We start from the raw sequence: 25,237 nt of genomic DNA, 5'->3' as shown, positions 1-25,237 counted from the left end.
TTTTTTTTTTTTTTTTTTTTTTTTTTTGAGACAGAGTTTTCACTCATTACCCAGGCTGGAGTGCAATGGCGCGATCTCGGCTCACTGCAACCTCCACCTCCTGGGTTCAGGCAATTCTCCTGCCTCAGCCTCCTGAGTAGCTGGGATTACAGGTACGTGCCACCATGCCCAGCTAATTTTTTGTATTTTTGGTAGAGACGGGGTTTCACCATGTTGACCAGGATGGTCTCGATCTCTCGACCTCGTGATCCACCCGCCTCGGCCTCCCAAAGTGCTGGGATTACAGGCTTGAGCCACCACGCCCGGCCTACAGTTTTAATTTAAAAAAAAAAAAAAAAAAAAAGGCCTTCACTTACAAAGACCTTCAAATTTAATTCAAGTAAAGAAAAATGAGTGGGCCAATAGACCACTAATGGACCAATCAACTTTGGCAGGAATTCAAAGAACTTGCTACTTTGGAACCTAACTGAACTGAACATTATTTATTGTTTAGGGGGGGAAAACATTGATGCCAATCTGATTAATCTCCAGTCATGTCCAAATATAAAACTCAAGATGATGCACTTTACCTAAAGCAAATTTTTTCATTTAAACCAGCAAAACTAAATATAACTGCACCTATATAGGGGTATTCAGCTCATCTAAATACCACTGATTTAATATTTAGTTAGCCCATGGATAGGGAAAATACATACGGAGTAAATACAAGTTAACATTACCATTTAAAAATAACCCGCAATTCACATAATGGAGATTGTACATAAAACTACTCAGAGACCCTGTCTCAAAAAAAACAAAAACATGTGGGATATATTCCACTAGGTGATTGTTTAGTCATTTTATGCCACCTAATGGAATATATACCACATTTTTGTTTTTTTGTTTTTTTTTGAGACAGAGTCTCTGCTGTCCAGGATTGAGTACAGTGGTGCAATCATAGCTCACTGTAGACTTGCCTCCCAGGCACAAGTGATCCTCCTTTCTAAGGCCTCCCAAGTAGGTGGGACCACATGTCGTTGCCCAGGCTGGGAACTCCTGAGCTCAAGTGATCCTCTCAACCTCTACCTCCCAGTGTTGGGATTACAGGCATGAGCCACCACACCTGGCCTCCCACAACTTTTCTGGAGGTGGTAAGAGAACATAACACAACCAGATATCCTCAGGTTTACACAACGATCATCAGTACAAAATACTTTGGTAAACAATTTCTCGTATAGTCTCCAGAGGGCACATGGCACAGAAAACAATACCAAAAAACCCAACTCTCCTGGTACAGACTAATATATAATACATTTTTTAAAAAACTAAGCATTTCTCTTTCTGCCCTAACTTTCCTAAAAACAACCAATTCCTGTATTTACCTCCAAAGAGCAGAGCTGGAGAACAAGTGAAATCAGGTAAATTTTATGTGAGGATTCCTGTTCTTAAACTTCCATTAAGCAATTCTACTACTTACTTCCATTTCTAAGGAAGAAAAATGCTATTAAAAGGACATCTGTTTATTATACTAAATGTCTTCCAACTTGCAGATAAGGAAGGAAAGGTATTCAGACTCTGAAATTTGCTTAAGTCACACAAATCACTTTGTTATTAATCTCTGAGGCGATAATTTCTTCCAGGGAGAATACGGTAACCTCATTCCCACAATCTGGTATGTTCCTCCTTTCCTGCAGTTTCAAGTCACTGACTAAATGAGCCCACTGCTAAAATGGGAAAGGGAACTATGTACTAAGTGTGTACATGCATGAATGGAGTATAGATTTCTGTTAAGGAAGATGTAGGAAAGAATGGGAAGACTGAAACCCACTATTCTCAAAAGCAAAAGGATATAAACATCATTCACTAAACTTCATTATTTGCTCTAAGGATTTAGATTACATTTATGCCATACAGCAAATTTTTCTTTAAGACATAAACCACATTCTAATAGTTATTAGCATGAGGCCAGGTGTGGTGGTTTACACTTGTAATCCCAGCACCTTGGGAGGCCAAGGTGGGTGGATCACCTGAGGTCAGGAGTTTGAGATCAGCGTGGCCAACATGGTGAAACCCCATCTTTCCTAAAAATACAAAAATTAGCAAGGCATTGTGGCAGGCACCTGAAATTCCAGCTATGCTGGAGGCTGAGGCAGGAGAATCGCTTGAACCTGGGAGGCAGAGGTTGCAGTGAGCCAAAATCACACCACTGCACTCCTGCCTGGGCAACAAGAGGGACACTCCATCTCAAAAAAAAAAAAAAAAAAAAACTTATTAGCATGAAATTTGAAAGATACCTGGTTCCCTTTAAACTAGGGCTTTGAAGCTATGAAAAGGAGACTCCCAAGAGCCTGGTCTCAACCATGCTAATCATACTTGCCATTGTAATTTGCCTAAATATTTTCCAGTTACAAACTGGCATCCATTACTCCTTTAGAGACTTTTCAGACTCCTGTTCAAAAACATTGCTTCTACTCATTTTAAGCAAATTAGAATTATTAAATGAGCTCACAAACAAAGAAGCATATGATATAAAAAGCAAAGGCGAGGCTGGGTGTGATGGCTCAAGCCTGTAATCCCAGCACTTTGGGAGGCCAAGGCGGGGGCAGATCACTTGAGGTCAGGAGTTCAAGACCAGCCTGGCCAACATGGTGAAACCTGTCTCTACTAAAAATACAAAAATTAGCTCAGCGTGGTGGCGCATGCCTGTAATCCCAGCTACTGAGGAGGCTGATGCAGAATTGCTTGAACCAGAGAGGCAGAGGTTGCAGTTAGCCGAGATTGTACCACTCACTGCACTCCAGCCTGGACATATATATATATATATATAAATAAATAAAAGCAAAGGAGAAACAGAAAAGCAAAGGATAACATGTTTAGAAAAATTTTTTTCAAAGCACTCTTAAGAGTGGTCAAGAGAAAATATGACATCAACACCTTTAAGCAGGTACTCCTTACCTCTATTCTTTGAACCAAGTAGGTCAATTGTTTATATTTTTAAAAATCATTTTGAACATTCCTTCTAAACTTTAATCAAACTAGTTCCAAAGACCCTGAATTAAGTTTGATGCTGGCTGCTTATCCACATTGTCATTCTCAACTAACTTCTATTAAAATACTCTTATGAACAATATACTAAATTGGACAACAAAAATCTTTGTATAGGAAACAAATGATTTACCTTTAGTGTGATATACAATAGCAGCCCTCAGGTCAAAAGAACCCCAGCTATCACTCCTTTCTAGGCCTCTCTGGTATCTCTGTTCTTTGGCGGAGCCTAACAAAGTGTTCGTAGGAGAGGCCAGAGGATTTTGATTTTCTATCTCGTAGTCCTTTGAGAGAAACACTAAAGCACCTTGACTACTGGTGTCTGCTTTCTGCAGGTCACCTATATGACTGGGTTCCAAGGATAAGGCTCCACTCTCACTAGTAGTCCCAGATTTTAGAATGCTACCCAGAACTTGAGGACTAGTCCGTTTCTCCAGCTCATAAGCTTTGGGAAACACAGGATGCTCAGTTCCTGAGGGAATTATTTCAGCACCCTGTGAAACCAAAGTGGCAGGATATTCTCCTTGAAATGTCACCTCCATCACTTTATGCTCTGATGACTTCCCAATAACAGTCTCAGGGCCAGCACTGGGCTCATTTATGAATGATAAACCCCACTGATTCTGGAAGATATCCCCCAGGTTTTGCTGATCTGTCTGAGAGGGCAGATCCACTTGTGCTGTGCTCAACAGCACAGTTTGCATATTTGAAGGGTAGATAAAAAGGCTAGTCTTAATTTGTTCAACAGCTGCTGAAGTTAGACTCATGTCCTGGAGAACTGAATCTGCCCCAGAAGAGATGGGTGTTAGAGTATTAGCAGCAGTAGTTAGCAGTGGCTGACCCCCTGGAGGATAAACATTTGTATCAGTCCCTGCTAAAACAGGCCCATTAGAAAAGTTGGCAGAAGTAACAGATTTCAGCGCTGACATAGGGACCTGGGATATGCGACTTGATGATTGGGTCTGAGTTTCCCCAGTAGATGACGATGATGATGAAGATGAAGTTGGTGACACAGAAGAATTCTGTATAGTTTTGTTGAGGTTCTCCTTAACTTTGCTTGCATAACTTATTTTAGGAACTATTTTAGCACTGCTATTGTCCACTGGAAAAACTGGAGGTGGTTTAAATAGGGTCCACGAGTCCTCTTTGGAGGCAACAGCTGAAGCATGCTTTCCTTTGGGCCGATCATCAAACTTTTTGCTGCTCACACCAGGTTTACTATCTGAGCTTTTCCGAAGCGTATCACCGACAGCAGGTTTTCCTCGACTTGTTCCTCCAGACCCAGTTTCATACTTCCAAATGGGCTTTGAACCATCTACTCGATTTCCCTTTTGTTCACTATAGTCAGGCTTGAAAGTTTCAAGTCCCTGTTTTAAGGTTGGGACACTGGTCTCTTGTTGCATTATTTTGTCCTGTACTATATTAAGGTTTTCACAACCCTTGGCACTATTGCGCCTAGCTTTCCTTTTTTTAGGAGTTGTATATCCGCTCTCAGATCCACTACCATCATTATCTGCTCCTTTACCCATATAACCATTAGTAATGTAGCCAGAATTATTTGTTACCACACCATTTGGAATTGCTATAGTATCAGACTTATCTACAGACTGGTTTTCTCCAGATTTATTTTCATAAGACTTCCCATTCTTTTTGTCCATACTGTTTTTCTGAATGAAATTCTTGGTTTTAATTCCTGCTTTCCCAAAGGTGTTAGCCTTTACAGTCTGCTTCAGGCTAGGGTCTACAACTTGCTGGCTGCCATTGAAGACCCGGGAAATAGGGTTGGTGGCTTCATCGGAACTCAGGTTCTTTAAAGATATTTCTCTTTCTCCAGCATTACCGTTTAGTTCACCATAGCCTAGGAGAGGGGAAAAAAAAAAGTTTTGTTTTTTTATTTTAAATCACAACATGTAAATTACACTAATACCTAACATTTAAGAACTGTTTATTTACTGTATACTAGATAAACACTATGCCATGAGCTGTAACTTTATATTATTTGACATCTCTATGAGAAGACACTTGCCAGCCCCATTTTACAGACTATCTACCGCTAAGCAAAGCAAGCCGAGCCAAGATTCAAACCAAAGTCTGAGGCCAGAGAAAATATGACCTCTTAAGCAGTATGCCAAATAACTCTCATCTAACAGAATCAATCTACCCATCACCCTCACAAGGCTGTTATGAAGTTTTCTTCACAATTCAGAGCATAGATACCCTCTGGCCAAAAATCAAGTTTTACTGAAACAGTAATTATTACAAGGAAATTAAAGACTTCATTTCTACAAAACCATAAATAGCTGGTAGCCACTATCAGCAATTTCCAATGCATCTATCAAACATCTAATACTTGTGAACTTTTTCTAAAGTAGTCTTAAATTTCATTTTGACATTTCCCAGATATTATTAGATCACGCTGTTAATACGTGAAAACAAAACATCTATGTACCAATGTTTCTAATCCTTTTAAAACATATTTTCTTCATTTTACATTTAGATAAACAGATTTTCAGAAAGATGAAGTAACTTGCTCAAGTCAAAGTAGCAGAACTGGAAATCTGACCTCCAGTCTATCTGCAATCCATGGTCTCCAACCACTAAGCAATACTGCCTTGACTCAAAAGATGCAATGAGAAAATATTTACTAACAAAATCATAATAAAGGCATCTAATTTTTTAGGGTTATGGTATTCAGGTTTAATTTAAAACCTTCAACTGTGCAGTGGCTCATGTCTGTAATCCTAGCACTCTTAAGGCAGGCAGACTGCTTGAGTTCAGGAGTTCAAGACCAGCCTGGGCAACGTGGAGAAACCCTGTCTCTACTAAAAAATACTAAAGTTGGGCATGGGGCATGTGCCTATAGTCCCATCTCGGGAGCAGGGGACTGAGGCAAGAGGATGGCTTAAACCCAGGAGGTCGAGGCTGCAGTGAGTATGCACTGAGATAGCACCACTGTCTTTCAGCCTGTGTGACAAAGTGAGATCCTCTCTCTCAAAAATAAAAATTAAAAACTTTCAACCACCATAAACAGTCAATTCTTATTACTCTAAGTGATTCAAATAGTTTCCCACTATTTTAAAATGTTAAAATGGTGCTATTAGTTATCTACCTTTTTATGAAATGTTCACAAAAGCATCTTGAGGTCATCAGAAATAGATGTGTTATGTGTGTGTGTGTGTATATATATATATATATATATATATATATATATATATATATACACACACACACACACACAGAGGCCAGGAGTGTGGCTCTCGCCTGTCATCTCAGCACTTTGTGAAGCCAAGGCGGGCAGATCACGAGGTCAGGAGTTCGAGACCATCCTGACCAACACGGTGAAATCCCGTGTCTCTACTAAAAATACAAAAATCAGCTGGTGTGGTAGGGGGCACCTACAATCCCAGTACTAGGGAGGCTGAGGTAGAATCGCTTGAACCCAGGAGGTGGAGGCTGCAGTGAACTGAGATTACCCCATTGCACTCCAGCCTGGTAAGAGAGTAGGACTCTGTCTGGAAAAAAAAAAAGAGAGAGAGAGAGAGAGAGAGAGAGAGAGAGAGAGAGAAACCCAGTCTCTGCTAAAAACACAGTATTAGCAGGGCATGGTGGAGCATGCCTGTAATCCCAGCTACTCGAAAGGCTGAGGCAGGAGAATAGCTTGAACTTGGGAGGCAGAGGTTGCGGTGAGCCAAGATCCTGCCATTGCACTCCAGCTTGGGCAACAAGAGTGAAACTTGGTCTCAAAAACAAAACAAAACAAACGGAAAGAATAGGAAAAATAGATATACAGGCCCAGCAGGGTGGCTCATGCCTGTAATCCCAGCACTTGGGAGGCCCAGGAAGGCAAATAAGATCATTTTTAAGATCCGGAGTTCAGCACCAGCCTGACCAACATGGTGAAACCCAGCCTCTACTAAAAATAATAAAGGATTAGTGGGTATGGTGGTGCATGCCTGTAATCCCAGCTACTTGAGAGGCTGAGGCAGAGGAATGGCTTGAATCTTGGAGGTGGAGGTTGCAGTGAGCTGAGATCGTGCCATTGCACCCCAGCCTGGGCAACAAGAGCAAAACTCTATATCAAAAAAAAAAAAAAGATATACAATAGAAGGATACTCCACACACATTGAAGGCAGCAGAAATGAGGGATCTAATAGGAATACTGCTATTTTAAAAAAATAATGTTTAGAAAGTGAGTTTTCAAAAAAAAAAATGTAGAAGTCTAGAAGATTCACAACAGGACTTATTCATTCTACATTAGAGAAAAAGGTGCAAATACTAAAACTGAACAAATAAAACTGAACATTTTCTACTACTGTATGAATTAAAGTAACTCAAGTAAACATACTCAAGGCATAATCATTCCTAAAACAGACTGGCATAAAACCTGTACCATGAGAGAATACATCTTATATTCTTTTTTTTTTTTCTGAGACAGATTCTCACTGTTGCCCAAGCTGGAGTACAAAGGTGTGATCCCGGCTCACCACAACCTCCACCTCCAGGGTTCAAGGATTCTCCTGCCTCAGCCTCCCAAGAGTAGCTGAGATTACAGACACATGCCACCACGCCCAGCTAGCATTTTTCTATTTTTACTAGAGATGGGGTTTTGCCATGTTGGCCGGGTTGGTTTTGAACTTCTGACCACAAGTGATCCGCCCACCCTGGCCTCCCAAAGTGGTGGGATTACAGGCGTGAGCCACCACATTTGGCCTCTTGTAAGAGTTCTTAGATTCCACAGGGTTACATTATTAAAAAATTTCTGGCTGCTGGAAAAGCTATGATAGTCAATCAAATCAAATTTTGGGTGGCACAATTTTAACTATGAAACAGGAAGCAAGAGGTAATTGGTTAGGATGTTTTCTAAAAGCTGCTTTTTTCTCAGAAAAAAGCTGGGCATGGTGGCTACATGTATAATCCCAGCACTTTGGGATCTGAAGCAGGAGGATCACTTGAGGTCAGGAGTTCAAGATCAGTCTAGCCAACATGGTGAAATCCCGTCTCTACTAAAAATACAAAAAAAAGAAAGAAAAAAAAATTAGCTGGGCATGGTGATGCGCACCTGCAATCAAGAGGCTGAGGTAGGTGAGTTGCTTGAACCCAGGAGGTGGAGGTTGCAGTGATCCAAGATTATGCCACTGCACTCCAGCCTGGGCCATAGAGTGAGACTGTCTCAAAAAGGAAGGGAGGGAGGGAGGGAGGGAGGGAGGGAGGGAGGAAGGAAGGAAGGAAAGAAGGGAAGAAGGGAGGAAGGGAAGGAGGGAGAGAAGGAGAGGGAGGGAGGGAAAAAAGAAAAGCAGAAAGTTCCTTTTTAACAGATATATCTTTATCCCCTTACCTAACTCTGGAGGGAATACAAGACCTACCTATATCATTTAACATGTTAACAGGCTAAACAAAGATTTGTATCCTTGGGCCTATTAGTCATAACTTTTCAGATTTCAATTAAAGGTGAACAATCTGAAACAGCAAAAAATCCAATCCCCAAACCAAGCTGAATCAAACCTAACTATAATAATTCTTCCTAAGATTACTAGTATGTAGAAACTCAGATACTGGAAATCACCAAACAATGAAAAATGGCTTAGAAACCGCTGTGCTCCCACCCCAAAGTTTTAATAACAGGAAAAAAAATCTCGTTTAACTACATAACAAGTTTTTCTCATGACAACCTTGTTGATATGTGTAAAGTATGCCAGAAAAATTTTCTTTTAAATCTTAGATATTTTAGAAAAATGTAAACATTACAGAATAAATTTAAGAAATTAAAGGACTCCTGGCATTTTTATTATTTAAGGCTGCTACACTAACCCTACTTCCAGTCCTGATAAATCTAGCTTTTGAATTACAAATAAATTACTCAACACATTTGGCCTTCTCTTGCGCCCTCTTCTGGATAAAAAACTGTTCCTCTTTAGATTTGTGAGTAATGGGCTACAAAAGCCTTCCTCAAAATGTTAGACAAATTTCAAAAATATTGTTTTCTTAGTTATTAGCATTATGCATGTCAAAGCAACAGTACTGTGACCAAACCATACACTCGCCCAAAATTGTTTACATTCTGTCAAAACTGCTAATTTCAGTTGCCTCCTCTTTATCCACCACCCCTTTCAAGATAACACATATTTGGAGGAATACCACCATGAATGGTTTAGGGGCTGCTTATAGAGAGAAGTCCTGCAAGAGTATATTAACCTGACCGATAAAATTCAATTTTCAATCTCAACAGCAATACTGTCTTACATAGCCATAATATGGTAGTATTTCCTCATCTTTTGAACAAGCTCTAATGCTAAAAAGATCTAGTTATATAGTCCCTGACAGTTTTTAAACTGCTCCAAACCCCTACGATTAAACCTAACTTGTATGTGTTCACTTCTATTGCATACCATCGGTCCCTACCGACTCCCAAAATGGAAAATCTGACATTCTAATTTCAATCTTCAAGGTATGATCTGCAATAAAAAAGCAGTTTTCCTCCAGCTCTCAGTAATTCCTTCTATCAAATTTAATACGCTGGGTTTAACATATGCTTTTCTCTTTGATATAAAGAGCCCTTATTTTTTAAAATCTGCTTGGGTTATAAACTTTTAAACTCCTCGTGAAATACTTTCTTATATGACTTTTACCTCAATTGCTCGTTTAAGATTTGTTTGGGGAAGAACATCGGTTTTAAAAGATGAAAAACACCTTTCTTTTTAACATGGAGAGAAGCCTCATGCGAGGCAAGATGGTAGTAATCTAACCTCACGGATGAGCCACTCGGGTTCACCCTTAAGGACAAGAAAGAGGAGTCAAAAAGCTCGCCCTCTTCCCCATCCTAACACTTTTTAAAATCCCTCACCTCAAAGACACTGCCCAAGCTCAGAAGGTAAGTGCTGGGTGGGGAGGGGAATGGAACAAGGGTTGGATTTCTTTCTTTCTTTCTTTTTTTTTTTTTTTTGGTAGAAAATGAGCTGTTAGAAGGAAAGGGCCCAAGTGAAAGCCTCAGAGGCGGAGTCGTGAGCGAACCTGGCAGGAGACGAGGTTCCTGTGGCAGAGAAACTCGTGACCGGGGAGCTGGGTTCCCGCTGGGTACCCCACCCGGCCCCAGGCACCGCCTCTCCCCAAAATGAATCCCCCCGCCGCCCCTCCAAGGCCTCCTGCCCCGAGGAGCAGCGCGGCCGCCGCCCGCGGCCTCCTTCCCCCACTTCAGTGCTGATCCGAGGCCGGCTCCCCGCCCCGACTGCCCGCGCCTCCCGCCGCACCCGGGAGCGGGAAACGCGGCCGCTGGCGCGCGGGGCCCGACGCAGGCCGCTCCCCTCGTGGCCGCTTCCCTCCCCCACCCCAACCGCCCCCGCCCCTCACCCCAGGGACCCGCCCGGGGCCGCGCGCCGCCACCGGGTTACACAACCCCGGCCGGCGACGGGGGGAGGGGCGGCCGCGGGGCGGGGGTCGGCGGCGCCCCCGCAGTGCCGGGGGCGAAGCGGCGGCCGATGGCGATCCCGGGTCACCCGGCGCCGCCGCGCCTAGTGGACCTCGACACCCTTCCCCCTCTGCTCCTCAGTGGGCCGGAGTCGGTGACAGGAATCGGCTTCCAACATGGCGGACAGGAAGCGGCCCCGCGAGGAGGAGAGAACATTCCAGCCGCGCCGGCTCTGGGGGGAGCGAGCCCGGGGCGCCGGCCTCGGGAGGAGCCGCGGGGAGAGACTGCAGGGTCCGACGCCCAAAAAGGGCGTTTAGCGGTGGAAATGACCCATGAGACGAGGGGTCCCAACAGCCCCCCCCAAGACGGGGAGCCCCAAGGCCACAGGTGGGCTTGGGGTGGCGGGTGAGGGACACTTCAACTCAGCCCCCCTGCCCGCTCCTCGCCGGCTGCAAACGGGTCTCGCGACACCACCTGAGTCGGGATTCGCGAGGCCTGCCTGAGTTCCAGCCGGAGGGATTTTTTTGGGGGGGTAGGTTCACCCCTTCTCAGGGACCCCGAATTGAGGTAACTCCAGGGCCGCAGGGAGGTGAATGGGAAAAGAATAATAAGCTTGGACTTGCAAGGCCGACCCAGCGGGTCTCCCTTCAGCCCGGGCGGGGGCCGGGAAGGTCACGCCGGCCTAGCTGGGCCTCTCCCATGCTGGGGAGGAGGAGAGGGCGCTGCAAACCCCACGGCCCAGCCCGGGCTCTAGAATGAAAGGGGGCATCCCCAGAGCCCGAGGGGACCCACACACGCCCCGACCCCGTCCGCGCTCTTCGGATCCGGCCCCACCCCCATCTCCCCTGTCCTCCACCCCCAACCCCCTTCCCCCACCCGTCCTCCCTCCCAGACCTGTTTTCTTCTTCGGCGTTTCCTGGTGCTGCTGGAGGGTGTGTTTCTGCTCATGTTTCAGCGGCTTTGGCTGGGCCTTGGGGCTGCCCTCGGCTCCATGCTGCAGGTATTGGTGAGGCTGTTGGTGATGGTGGTGGTGGTGGTGGTTGTGGCTGTGGTTGTAGAAATAATAATGGTGGTGGTGGTGCGGCTGCTGCTGCTGCTGCTGGGGGTGATGGTGCGGATGGTGGTGGCTGTGATGGTGCTGAGGCTGTGGCTGGCCGGGCTTCTCCTCCATTGAAAGCGGCTGGGACTCCCTGGCTGAGGCTGCGGGCTGCTGCACCGTCAGGATCTGAGACTGCTTCTCAGGGCTCACTCAGTATATCTGAGCGCGTCTCGCCAGCGCACTGGTTAACCGAGCGATTCTGCAAGATTGGCAGTCGCGCTCCAGCAATGAGGAGCCACGCTGCGCCGCAAGCCCCGCCCCCAGCTCAAATCCTCTTTCCTTCCTCTTCGCCGCTGCCGCCTGGCCAACGCCACTTACCCTGTGCAACCTCACAGGGCCGGGCCTTCAACGTCAGCACTATGGCTCTCTCTTCTGTCGCTTTCTCTCCTTCACCACGCAGTCTGCGAACAGCACTTTCTACACTCGTCGCCGGCAAGCAAGCTCGTGTCGAGTGTAGCAGATTCCACTGGCGATTCCACTGGCGCTGGGAGCCATCTGTTGGTTTTGCACCTCTTAGAATCTGGTGTTTTTTGGTTTTTTTAAAATCCTTTTCCGGGTAAACAGAAAGGGAAGCTCAATTCCCTTAACCCCTCGACCACTAAAGGGGCAATACAAAAAGAGGAAATAAATACATTTTTAAGAATACAAGAGCTTCCCAATCCAGTAGATCATTTTGTATTCTGGATTCATTTTGCTTTGTATTCATATGCTAATCTCTTCCTTTCCACGAAGGGATTATTGGGTTCCACAATGGGGTATCTGTGTAATTTTCTAAAAGGGCACAAAGGGTTTAAATCATTGTTTCTTTGTAGTTGAAGGCAAGGGAGAGCGGGAGGAATGAAAATCTATACTGAAGGTTTTTTTTTTGTTTTTTGTTTTTTTTAATTAAACTCTGCAGGTAAGGTCAACTGCGGAACCAAAATAGGTTTTAGAATGTGAAGTTTCAAGAGCACAGGAAGGGGAGAAAGAGCACTTAAAAGTTATTAAGTGGGTTGTTGTGGGGTTTTTTTGCACTTATGGAAAAATTGGAATTTAAGGAAATATTCTGTGCAGTTTTGTAGTGTTGGTTTAACTTATCCTGCATTACCACATCACAGTATGATTTTCAAAAGCAAATGTTAGAGCCATGATAGTGGTTAGGAAGGAAGGATGGGAAGGGGCACGAGTTACTAATTTTTGGTTCCAGGTGGTGATTATGCATATATTTGCTTGATAATTATTTGTTAAACTGATTATACATGTAAAACACCATTTTCTCGATGCATGTTATAGATTGGGGGATTTTTTTAAATTGTAAAATATTCATTGTATAAAATTTACCATCTTAATATTAAGTGTACATATGGCCGGGCATAGTGGCTCACACCCGTAATCCCAGCACTTTGGGAGGCCGAGGCAGGTGAATCATCTGAGGTCGAGAGTTTGAGACCAGCCTGACCAACATGGAGACACCCTGTCTCTACTAAAAATAAAAATAAAAATTAGCAGGGCGTGGTGGCGCATGCTTGTAATCCCAGGTACTCGGGAGGCTGAGACAGGAGAATCGCTTCAACCTGGGAGGCAAAGGTTGTGGTGGGCCGAGATCGTGCCATTGCGTTCTAGCCTGGGCAACAAGAGCGAAACTCCGTCTCAAAACAAACAAAAAAAAATTAAGTGTACAGTTGAGGAGCATTAGGTACATTCATATTGTTGTGGAACCATGGCCATCATTCATCTCCAGAACTTTTTCATCTTTCCAAACTGAAACTTCATACCCAATAAAATAACCGTCCTTTCCCTCCTCCTCCTCCCATCCCTGGATAACCACTGTTCTGTTTTCTGTCTACGAATTTGACTATTCTAGATACCTCATATAAGTCGGATTGTACCATGTTTGTGTTTTTGTGACTGGCTTTTTTGCATAATGTCTTCAGAGTAGCATATGTCAGAATTTCCTTCTTTTTTAAGGCTGAATAATATTCTATTATATGTATAAATCACATTTTGTTTATTCGCTCAGCAATGGACATATGGACTGTTTCTTCAATGTATGTTACGTTTAGAATTTTTTAAATGTGGCTTGAATTCCTACAGCAGGACAACATTAAAGGAAGAAGAAACTTAAAAGCAAAACGTTTATGCTATGAAATTAATGAATGTCAACACAAAAGCTTATTTAAAACGTAAAAGCCAGTTTCCAACAACAAATGTCATTGAATCCAGAAAACCATGACCAAACCTTGGCATATTCTATATGGTGAGGATTTGTGTTGCCTTGCTAAATTTTTTTATTTTTATTTTTATTTTATTTTTTGAGACAGTGTCTTGCTCTGTCACCCAGGCTGGAGTGCAATGACGTGACCTCGGCTCACTGCAACCTCTGCCTGCCAGATTCAAGTGATTCTCCTGCCTCAGCCTCCTGCGTAGCTGGGATTACAGGCGCCCACCACCATGCCTGGCTAATTTTTGTGTTTTTTAGTAGAGACGGGGTTTCACCATGTAAGCCTGGCTGGTCTCAAACTCCTGACTTCATCATCCACCTACCTCAGCCTCCCAGAGTGCTGGGACTACAGGCTTGAGCCACTGCACCTGGCCAATTTTTTTTTGAGACGTAGTTTTTGCCCTTGTTGCCCAGGCCGGAGTGCAATGGCGCAATCTCTGGTCACCACAACCTCTGCTTCCCAGGTTCAAGCGATTCTCCTGCCTCAGCCTCCAGAGTAGCTGGGATTACAAGCATGCGCCACCACACCTGGCCAATTTTGTATTTTTGGTAGCAATGGGGTTTCTCCATGTTGCTCAGAACAACTCCCGACCTCAGGTGATCCGCCCACCTCGGCCTCCCAAAGTGCTGGGATTAACAGGCCTGAGCTACCACACCAAGCCAGCCATGCTAAATTTTAAAGAAAAACCTCTTTGGGGGTACATTTACCCAATTTTGAGAATGAAAACCTTAATAATAATATAATATTACAATACATAAGTCTTTTTTTTTTTTTGAGATGGAGTTTCGCTCTTGTTACCCAGGCTGGAGTGCAATGGCGCGATCTTGGCTCACCGCAACCTCCGTCTCCTGGGTTCAAGCAATTCTCCTGCCTCAGCCTCCCGAGTAGCTGGGACTACAGGTGTGCGCCACCATGCCCAGCTAACTTTTGTATTTTTAGTAGAGACGGGGTTTCACCATGTTGACCAGGATGGTCTCGATCTCTTGACCTCATGATCCAACCGTCTCGGCCTCCCAAAGTGCTTGGATTATGGGCGTGAGCCACCGCGCCCAGCCAATACGTAAGTCTTTACCATTGAATAATATTCCATTTCTTTCCCAATTAAAGAAAAAACAGGTCAAATATGGTGGCTCACACCTGTAATCACAACACTTTGGGAGACCGAGGCAGATCAGTTGAGCCCAGAAGTTCAAGACCAACCTGGACAACATGCAGAGACTCTTTCTCTACAAAAAAATTTAAAAATTAGCCTGGCATAGTGGTGTTTGCCTGTAGCTGGGAGGCTGAGATGGGAGGATCACTTGAGCCCTCAAGGTAGAGGCTGCAGTGAGCTGTGATTGTGCCACTGTACTTCAGCCTGGGCAACAGAGCAAGACTCTGTCTCAAAAAAAGAAAAAGGAAGAAGAAAGAAAGAAAAGTATGTAAAATTTAGGATTATGGTGATATTTTTTGTTGACGTAGACATTTAGTTGGAAGGCTTGAATTTCAGAGTTGTGACTTCTCTCTCCAGGTTTTCTACATTATAGTTGTAGGCAAACCAAAAGTACTCATTCTGTATTTCTGTTTTATCACACTTTTGCCTGCCTTAGCTTTTCACTTACGGTTATACTGACTGAGTTTAAGAAACTAAATCTTATTCTCAGATACTCTAGTTACTATGAATGTTTCCTTAGTAGTATGCAGTAGTATAGAGAAAGGCTTATGATATAATGTAAGAAAAAATACAGAATATTGCATTCTTGTATTCACTAGAATCATAATCTCGAAGAACGTGAATTTTTAAAATAAGAATGGAAATACAACAGTAAAACATAGACCTTTTTTCTTGATTTTTCTGAAGCTGTTTTATATAAAATAAATTTGAGATTTGCCATGCATGTGAAATATTCCGTTATAATAATGCCCTAATACTAAACTTCTGTGAAAAGAAAATAACTGGGTCTACTTACTTAAAGCAGTTTTTATAAAATAGAATCTGCATTAACGAAAAAAACATAAGAAGGAAATATAGCATAAGTCTGATGAAATAATAGGTGTTCTTTTTTTTCTTTTCTCTATTTTCCAGATGTTCCGTAGACATTGTTGCTTTTCATATACATTTTTTTTTTCTTTTTTGAGATAGATCTCACTGTAACGCCCAAGCTGGAGTGCAGTGATGCCATCATGGCTCACTGCAGCCTTGCCCTTCCTGGCTCAGGTGATCCTCTCATCTCAGCCTCCCAAGCTGGGACTACAGGTACATGCCACTAGGCCTGGATGATTTTGGTTTTTTGTTTTGTTTTGTTTTGTTTTGTTTGAGACATTGTTGCATTCTGTTGCCCAGGCTGGTGTGCAGTGGCACCACTCACTCCAACCTCTGCCTCTGAGGTTTCAGTGATTTTCCTGCCTCAGCCTCCTGAGTAGCTGGGATTACAGGCACGTGCCACCATGCCCAGCTAATTTTTCATATTTTTAGTAGAGATGGGGTTTCACCATGTTCGCCAGGCTAGTCTCCAACTCCTGGCCTCAAGTGATCTGCCCACCTTGGCCTCCCAAAGTGCTGGGATTACAGGCGTGAGCCAATGCTCTAGGCCATAAAAGCATTATGTTTAGAAATGAAATTAATTAAAAAATATAATCTGTACAGTCCTTTGAAATTCATTTCATGCAGTATTTTACCTACCTACAGTCAATATGGGAAGTTTCAATGGAGAGACAGAGGTTCCAACACTTGGTAGCACGTTTTGACTATCCATATAATAGCTAATATTGGGTCGGGCACTGTGGCTTACGCCTGTAATCCCAGCATTTTGGGAGGCCGAGGCGGGTGGATCACGAGGTCAAGGGATCGAGACCATCCTGGTCAACATGGTGAAACCCCGTCTCTACTAAAAATACAAAAAATTAGCTGGGCATGGTGGCACGTGCCTGTAATCCCAGCTACTCAGGAGGCTGAGGCAGGAGAATTGCCTGAACCCAGAAGGCCGAGGTTGCAGTGAGCCGAGATTGCACTCCAGCCTGGGTAAGAAACTCGGTCTCAAAAAAAAAATAAATAAATAAAATAAAATAAAATTTTATATATATATATAGTATTTACTGGGAGTTTACTATATGTCAAGAACTATTCCAAGTATTTTATCTTCATTTGTCTTTGTAATTCTTTGAGATTGATATTAAGCCCATTACACAGATGAAGAATTTGAGGCCTGAAGAAGAGACTTGCTCATAATTTAAAAGCCACCACATTTATAGTGGAGCCTGAAAGAGAATCCAGGTCCAGCTGTATAAAATTTCTAACACTATCAAAGGGTAATGTACACTTACAAAATTTTAGTAAACCTCTGTTAGTCATTATATATACTAATATATATTCTAATATTCATATGTTATATATAGTAAATATCCAAGCTATTCATAACAACCATGAAGATGATATCTGGTTATTAATAGACGCAGCTATACTGTGAAGCTAATGAAGATTCAGGGCCTCTCATTGCACAGGCCCCTTCAAAGCCCTGGAGGGGCCCTAGAAATAGTGTTTTTAAAGTTAGATTTTTTTTCATTATTTCATAGAAATAATTTTTTTTTTGAAACGGAGTTTTGCTTTTGTTGCCCAGACTGGACTGCAATGGCACAATCTTGGCTCACTGCATCCTCCACATCCCGGGTTCAAGCAATTCTCCTGCCTCAGCCTCACAAGTAGTTGGGATTACAGGCATGTGCCACCACGCCCAGCTAATTTTGTATTTTTAGTAGAGATGGGGTTCCACCATGTTGGTCAAGCTGGTCTCAAACTGCTGACCTCAAGTAATCCAACTGCCTCAGCATCCCAAAGTGCTGGGATTATAGGTGTAAGCCACGGCACCTGGCTTTGTAAAAAATTTAAAAGTAATCTGTTTTTGTATTTTTTTCTTATTTTTTTCCAAAGACACAAGTCAATTTTTTTCTTTAATTTCTGTTGACTAGAATCCAGAAGTCATTAGAAATTTTTGCTTTTTTTTTTTTTTTTTTGAGATGGAGTCTCGCTCTGTTGCCCAGCTGGAGTACAGTGGCCCGATCTCCACTCACCGCAACCTCTGTGTCCCAGGTTCAAGCGATTCTCCTGCCTCAGACTCCTGAGTAGCTAGGATTACAGGCGTGTGCCACCGTGCCCAGATAATTTTTGTATTTTTAGTAGAAACGAGATTTCACCATGTTGGCCAGGATGGTCTCAATCTCTTGACCTCAGGATCTGCCCGCCTCAGCCTCCCAAAGTGCTGGGATTACAGACATGAGCCACCGCACCTGGCTGCATTTTAAAATTTTATTTATTTATTTATTTATTTATTTATTTATTTATTGAGACGGAGTTTCGCTCTTGTTACCCAGGCTGGAGTGCAATGGCACGATCTCGGCTCACCGCAACCTCCGCCTCCTGGGTTCAGGCGATTCTCCTGCCTCAGCCTCCTGAGTAGCTGGGATTACAGGCACATGCCACCATGCCCAGCTAATTTTTTGTATTTTTAGTAGAGATAGGGTTTCACCATGTGGACCAGGATGGTCTCGATCCCTTGACCTCGCGATCCACCCGCCTCGGCCTCCCAAAGTGCTGGGATTACAGGTGTGAGCCACCGCTCCTGGCCCTTATTTATTTTTTAAAAAGACAGGGTGTCACCCTGTTGGCCAGGCTGGTCTTAAACTCCTGACCTCAGGTGATCCGCCCACCTCAGCCTCCCAAAATGCTGAGATTACAGGCATGAGCCACCACGCCCAGCCATTTTTATTTATTTATTTATTATTATTTTTAATGCATTTTTTTGTCTTAATGAGGGTTCCCCAAAATCTGGACTCACCTCTACTTACTGTCATCTTGGAATTTGACTTAGAAGTATTGTAATTGCAGTAAGCAGTTTAAAGGATTATATTTTATAACAATGTAGAAAAATGTAGACACCAGTAACTCAAGTACGAAAAGCAAAGCAACAAATATATACACACACACACACACACACACTTTTATACACACATAATACACACACATATACAAATATACACACATACACACACACATATACACATGCACACATACATATACACACATACACACATACACATATATACACACATATACATACATGCACATATACACACGTACACACATACACACAAATACATATACATACATACACATATATACACATACACACACACACATACACACATATATACACACATACGTACATACATACACACATACACACACACACACACACACACACACACATATATATATATATATATATATATATATATATATAGTATGACTGCATATAAAATATAAATTCAGGCGTGGTGCATTGGCTCAAGGACCCTGAGAGAATTTGAAAACCGAAAGCGATTTTTGTGAGAGGAAGTCTCACTCTTTTGCCCAGTCCGAAGTGAAGTAAGTGGCTCAATCTTGGCTCACTGCAACCTCCACCTCCTAGGTTCAAGCAGTTCTCTTGCCTCAGCCTTTCCAGTAGCTGGGACTATAGGCACTACAGGTGTGTGCCACCACGCCCAGCTAATTTTTTGTATTTTTTAGTAAAGTCCAGGGTTTCACCATGTTGGCCAGGCTGGTCTCCAACACCTGACTTCAGGTGATCTGCCTGCCTCAGCCTCCCAAAGTGCTGGGATTACAGGCATGAGCCACCGTGCCTGGTTGCAATAAGTTGTTTTATTCATTTGTTCACTCACAAATATATATATTATGCAACTTTTATGTACCAGGTATTTTATTTTAATTTTTTTTTTTCATTTATCTTACACAGCTTTAGAAATTGGTTAAGCATATTTGCAAGACAGTCTCAATGAAAACTTTCACAGGCCATTAATTTTATACCTTGTATACTATGACAACCTAAAAGAGACAGAAATATTTAACTCTGCGGGCTTCAGTTTTCTTTTTATTTTATTTTATTTATTTATTTATTTATTTATTTTTGAGACGGAGTTTCGCTCTTGTTACCCAGGCTGGAATGCAATGGCGCGATCTCGGCTCACCGCAACCTCCGCCTCCTGGGCTCAGGCAATTCTCCTGCCTCAGCCTCCTAAGTAGCTGGGATTACAGGCACGCGCCACCACGCCCAGCTAGTTTTTTGTATTTTTAGTAGAGACGGGGTTTCACCATGTTGACCAGGATGGTCTCGATCTCTCGACCTCGTGATCCACCCGCCTCGGCCTCCCAAAGTGCTGGGATTACAGGCTTGAGCCACCCGTCCAGCAGTTTTCTTATCTATAAAATATGGAGGATGAAGTAGGTAGTCTCTAAATTTGTTTCTATTCTGGCATTCCATGGTCATATTCTCTATTCTTTCTTCCCAAACCACTCATTTATTTCATTATAATAAAACCACACAACCACAGGAAATTTTGCTGAAAAAAATTTAGTTTTCAACTGTAACAGTTGACTATAACTTTACAGAAATTATAATCAGCAACAGTATTATGTAGTTTTATATAAATGGAAATTGGCTCTCTGATGATAGTTCCAGTTTCAAAATGAAGCAAATCACTGGTAACATTCACTGTTTTATTTTAGCAAGAAAAGAATTTTATTAATGTATATTTCTTTTAGATCTTAAAATTTTTGCCTGCAGACGCTAACTTCAAAAAGTTTCAAAGGAATGGTACAGAGGTGTGGATAAATTAGGTTGGTCTTTTAATAACTGGAATGTGATGAGTTTTCTGACTATGAAAGTTTTTTTTAAATGATATTTTGCTTTTATGAAAAAGTATAATGGGAAAAAGTTTGAGGGAGAAACTAGCAGAGTGGTGTGAGCATAAATTTTATAGCCAAACAGAACTGGGATGGAATGCCTTTAATGAAACTCCTTATCTTTATGATCTTGTTTGGGCAGATTACTTAACCTCTCTAAACCTTAGTTTACTCATTTGAAAACTGAGGTTAGCTGGGCGCGGTGGCTCACGCCTGTAATCCCAGCACTTTGGGAGGCCGAGGCGGGTGGATCACGAGGTCAAGAGATCGAGACCATCCTGGTCAACATGGTGAAACCCCGTCTCTACTAAAAATACAAAAAATTAGCTGGGCATAGTGGTGCATGCCTGTAATCCCAGCTACTCAGGAGGCTGAGGCAGGAGAATTGCCTGAACCCAGGAGGCAGAGGTTGCAGTGAGCCGAGATCGTGCCATTGCACTCCAGCCTGGGTAACAAGAGTGAAACTCTGTCTCAAAAAAAAAAAAAAAAAGAAAAGAAAAGAAAACTGAGGTTAATATCAGTACCCAACACACAAGGTTTAGTGAGGTTTAAATAAAATAATAGAAATAAAATAGTATGCCGGGCGCGGTGGCTCAAGCCTGTAATCCCAGCACTTTGGGAGGCCGAGGCGGGTGGATCACAAGGTCAAGGGATCGAGACCATCCTGGTCAACATGGTGAAACCCCGTCTCTACTAAAAATACAAAAAATTAGCTGGGCATGGTGGCGTGTGCCTGTAATCCCATCTACTCAGGAGGCTGAGGCAGGAGAATTGCCTGAACCCAGGAGGCGGAGGTTGCGGTGAGCCAAGATCGCGCCATTGCACTCCAGCCTGGGTAACAAAAACGAAAACTCCATCTCAAAAAAAAAAAAAAAGAAATAAAATAGTATAGTGCTTATAACATCAGTAACTGGTATTAAATATATAAAGCTAAAATAGTTTTACTATTTTGGTCAATTTTACTATTATTATAAAATTCTCTATAGATAATGCCCCTGGATTGGGCTGAATGTTGGTCCCCAGAAAGATATTTGCATGTCCAAATCCCCCAAACCTATGGCTATCATCTCATATGGCAAAAGAGTTAATATCACTTTATGTGAAAAGATGTGATAAAGAATTTTGAGGCCGGGCGCAGTGGCTCAAGCCTGTAATCCTAGCACTTTGGGAGGCCGAGGCGGGTGGATCACGAGGTCAAGAGATCGAGACCATCCTGGTCAATATGGTGAAACCCCATCTCTACTAAAAATACAAAAAAGTAGCTGGGCATGGTGGCACATGCCTGTAATCCGAGCTACTCAGGAGGCTGAGGCAGGAGAATTGCCTGAACCCAGGAGGCGGAGGTTGCAGTTAGCCAAGATCGCGCCATTGCACTCCAGCCTGGGTAACAAGAGCAAAACTCTGTCTCAAAAAAAAAAAAAAAAAAAAAAGATAAAGAATTTTGAGAATAGGAGCCTGTCCTGGATTACTGTTTTTTTAAAATAATAATTTTAAGTTTTAACTTAAAAAAATATGGAATGCTTCACGAATTTGCCTGTCATCCTTGCACAGGGGCCATGCTAATCTTCTCTGTATTGTTCCAATTTTAGTATATCTGCTGCCAAAGCAGGCACAATTTTATTTATATTTTTATTTATTTTAATTCATTTTTTTGGAGATAGGATCTTGCTCTGTTACTCAGACTGAAGTGTAGGGATACGATCTTGGCTCATTTCAGCCTCAACCTTGCAGGCTCAAGTGACCTCCCAAATACTTGGACTACAGGCATGGGGCACCATGCCTGGCTAATTTTGTTTATTTTTTTGGAGAGATGAGGTCTCACTGTGTTGCCCTGGCTTGTCTTAAACTCCTGAGCTCAAGCAATCTTCCTGCCTCGGCCTCCCAAAGTACTGGGATTACAGTTGTGAGCCACCTGCTCAGCTGGCAATTTATTTATTTTATTGTTATTATTATTTGAAACAGAGTCAGCGAGATGGAGTCTTTCTCTGTCACCTAGGCTGGAATGCAGTGGTGAGATCTCAATCTCTGCTCACAACAACATCTGCCTCCCAGGTTCAGGTGATTCTCCTGCCTTAGCCTCCCAAGTAGCTGGGATTACAGGCATGCTCCTCAATGTCCGGCTAATTTTTGTATTTTTAGTTGAGACGGGGTATTGCCATGTTGGCCAGGCTGGTCTCAAACTCCTGACCTCAAGTGATCTGCTGGCCTTGGCCTCCCAAAATGCTGGGATTACAGGCCTGAGCCACCTGTGTCCAGCTTCCAACTGTTAATTTTAATTGTCAGTGATAAAATACTCCCCATGGGAGCAGACCACTCCCAACCACCTCGCTTCTTGGTGCACCACTACTGAATATTCCAATACAAGCTATTTGGCCTGCCTTAGCTTTTCAGGGCCAAACATTGCAAAAGACAATTTGGTTGCTCATCACTCCCTAATCTTGGTATAACTCACTCTCCATCCTTCAGGAATCAGTAAATGTCACCTCCTCGAGGAACGTTGCCCTAAATATCTTATCCAGACCCTATGTACCATCCCCTGCTTATTTCCTGTATTTGTTTCTTTCACAGCACTCACCAAAATTTGTAGTTACTTTATTTGTAAGTTAACTTTTTTCCATCTCCCTTAAAAGTCTGTACACTCATATACTTGTCTGTCATGTTCTGAGTTATCCCCAGAGCCTAGCACAGTGGCTGGCACTTGGTAGATGCTCAATATATGTCTGTTACATTGTGTTCTCCTCAGTTTCTGTGCTGCCAGCAAAGTGCATTTGCTCAACATTGGACAAATCCTTCTTTCTTCATCTCATGTCCATTACTAAAATAAAATAGCTGCTTGTTGTCTAAGATTGGTGAAATAGAGAGCCATTTCGCAGCATAATTCACAAACAGCTGCAACGTCATGGATCTTAGCAAAATTGTTTTCTCTCGTTCCAAACTCCAATTCAGGAATGATTAGGGATGTTTTATTCGGAAAATTCATGGAGATACCATAAGACTGAATCATAAAATAAACTATAAATGTAGCTTTAACATTTGAAAAGGGACCTATATATTTTGCTCAGGCACCACACTAGGAACAACAGGAACCCAGTCAGGACCCCAAACTTGTCAAGTTCCAAACATAAGTCATCAGTTTCCTCTCTAAACCACATGCTTCTCTTAATTTCTCTCAGCTTTGCTTTTCTTTTCTTTTTGAGAAGGAGTTTCACTCTTGTTGCCCAGGCTGGAGTTCAATGGCACAATTTTAGCTCACCACAACCTCCACCTCCTAAGTTCAAGCGATTCTCCTGCCTCGGCCTCCCTAGTAGCTGGGATTACAGGTGTGTGCCACCACGCCTGGCTGAATTTTGTATTTTTAGTAGAGACAGAATTTCTCCAAAGAGAATGTTTGATCAGGCTCGTCTCAAACTCTTGACCTCAGATGATCAGCCCACCTTGGCCTCCCAAAGTGCTGGGATTACAGGCGTGAGCCACTGCACCCGGCCTCAGCATTTCTTTCCTTTTTTTTTTTTTTTTTTTTTTTTTTTTTGTGACGGAGTTTCGCTCTTGTTACCCAGGCTGGAGTGCAATGGCGCGATCTAGGCTCACCGCAACCTCCGCCTCCTGGGTTCAGGCAATTCTCCTGCCTCAGCCTCCTGAGTAGCTGGGATTACAGGCACGTGCCACCATGCCCAGCTGATTTTTTGTATTTTTAGTAGAGATGGGGTTTCACCATGTTGACCAGGATGGTCTCGATCTCTTGACCTCGTGATCCACCCGCCTCGGCCTCCCAAAGTGCTGGGATTACAGGCTTGAGCCACCGCGCCCGGCTCAGCATTTCTTTTCAGTAACACAACTGTTCATCTGGGTAGTTCTCCAGATTCAATTCTGGGATTTCTTTTCTTTTTTTCCCTGCCCTTTCATTGGTGCTGGTACGGGCTCTCTTTTCTACTCTCTACGTTGTCTTCTTAGATCTTACCAATTTCCAGGGCTAAAACATTATCCCAGTAGTGTTCACTCCTTTTTGTTTTTTTTAATCAGTCTCTGTAAAGACTGTCAAAAATTGCCAGTGCCGGCTGTATTGCAAGTTGTCACGGCAGGGTATTGGGAAAAGTTTTCAATTAGCAATAATCGCATCTTGGATAAACCTCGTTGGCTGTGATACCGCCACTGCGCAAAGCCGTGTTCACTCCTAATATGTCTTCAGTGCTCTCCTCTGAGCTCCAGATATGCAACTGTCCAGTTGTGATATATTGTTACATACATCACAGGCATTTCAAATTTATCATGTCCAGAACCAAACTCTGGCCAGCCGCTGTGGCTCATTATAATCCCAGCACTTTGGGAGTCTGAGGCAGGTGGATCACTTGAGGTCAGGAGTTCAAGCAGCCTGACCAACATTGTGAAACCCTGTCTCTAAAATAAATAAATAAATAAATGAAATTTAAAAAAAGAAAAAGTAACTATGAAGTGAATATGTAAATATGAAGCCTTGAGTTTATTAACTCAAGGTGGTGCACACTGGTAATCCGAGCTACTCAGGAGGCTGGGGCAGGAAAATCACTTAACCTGGGAGGCAGAGGTTGCAGTGAGCTGAGATCGTCCTACACTGTAGCCTACGTGACAAGAGCAAAACTCTTGTCTCAAAAAAAAAAAAAAAAAAAAAAAAAAAAAAAAATTCTTAGGTTTTCTTCTCCAAATCCCTTTCTCTCTGTTCTTCACCATCTGTAATGATACCATTCCCCAGCGACTCCAGACACTTGGGAGTCATAATTGATTTTTCTTTTTCTCTCACTGCCCCCCAACTAGTTCATTGA

General features: G+C 42.9%; 1 protein-coding gene and 2 non-coding genes across 3 annotated transcripts in view; all 3 read right to left on the bottom strand.

Annotated features, from left to right (window-relative positions):
- NUFIP2 (nuclear FMR1 interacting protein 2) overlaps window positions 1–11,688 on the bottom strand; it is a 37,774-nt gene extending 26,086 nt beyond the window's left edge. Inside the window, exons 1-2 of the mRNA XM_003931446.4 lie at window positions 11,321–11,688; window positions 3,158–4,882 (exon numbers count right to left, since the gene is read on the bottom strand). Of these exons, the coding sequence (XP_003931495.2) occupies window positions 3,158–4,882; window positions 11,321–11,597 (2,002 nt within the window). The 5' untranslated portion in view covers window positions 11,598–11,688. The remainder of the gene's footprint in view (window positions 1–3,157; window positions 4,883–11,320) is intronic.
- A 10,259-nt stretch (window positions 11,689–21,947) lies between these two features.
- Window positions 21,948–22,050, bottom strand: LOC120366959 (U6 spliceosomal RNA). Its single transcript, XR_005581470.1, has one exon. It is a non-coding gene; the product is annotated as a U6 spliceosomal RNA (small nuclear RNA).
- Window positions 22,051–24,461: 2,411 nt separating this feature from the next.
- Window positions 24,462–24,602, bottom strand: LOC120366945 (U4 spliceosomal RNA). The gene has a single exon (XR_005581458.1). It is a non-coding gene; the product is annotated as a U4 spliceosomal RNA (small nuclear RNA).
- Window positions 24,603–25,237: the final 635 nt, after the last annotated feature.

The sequence above is a fragment of the Saimiri boliviensis genome, chromosome 17, assembly GCF_048565385.1.
Source record: "Saimiri boliviensis isolate mSaiBol1 chromosome 17, mSaiBol1.pri, whole genome shotgun sequence".
NCBI classification, from domain to species: domain Eukaryota; kingdom Metazoa; phylum Chordata; class Mammalia; order Primates; family Cebidae; genus Saimiri; species Saimiri boliviensis.
Note: the sequence above shows the minus strand (reverse complement) of the source record. Positions and strands in the feature narration are given on the sequence as shown.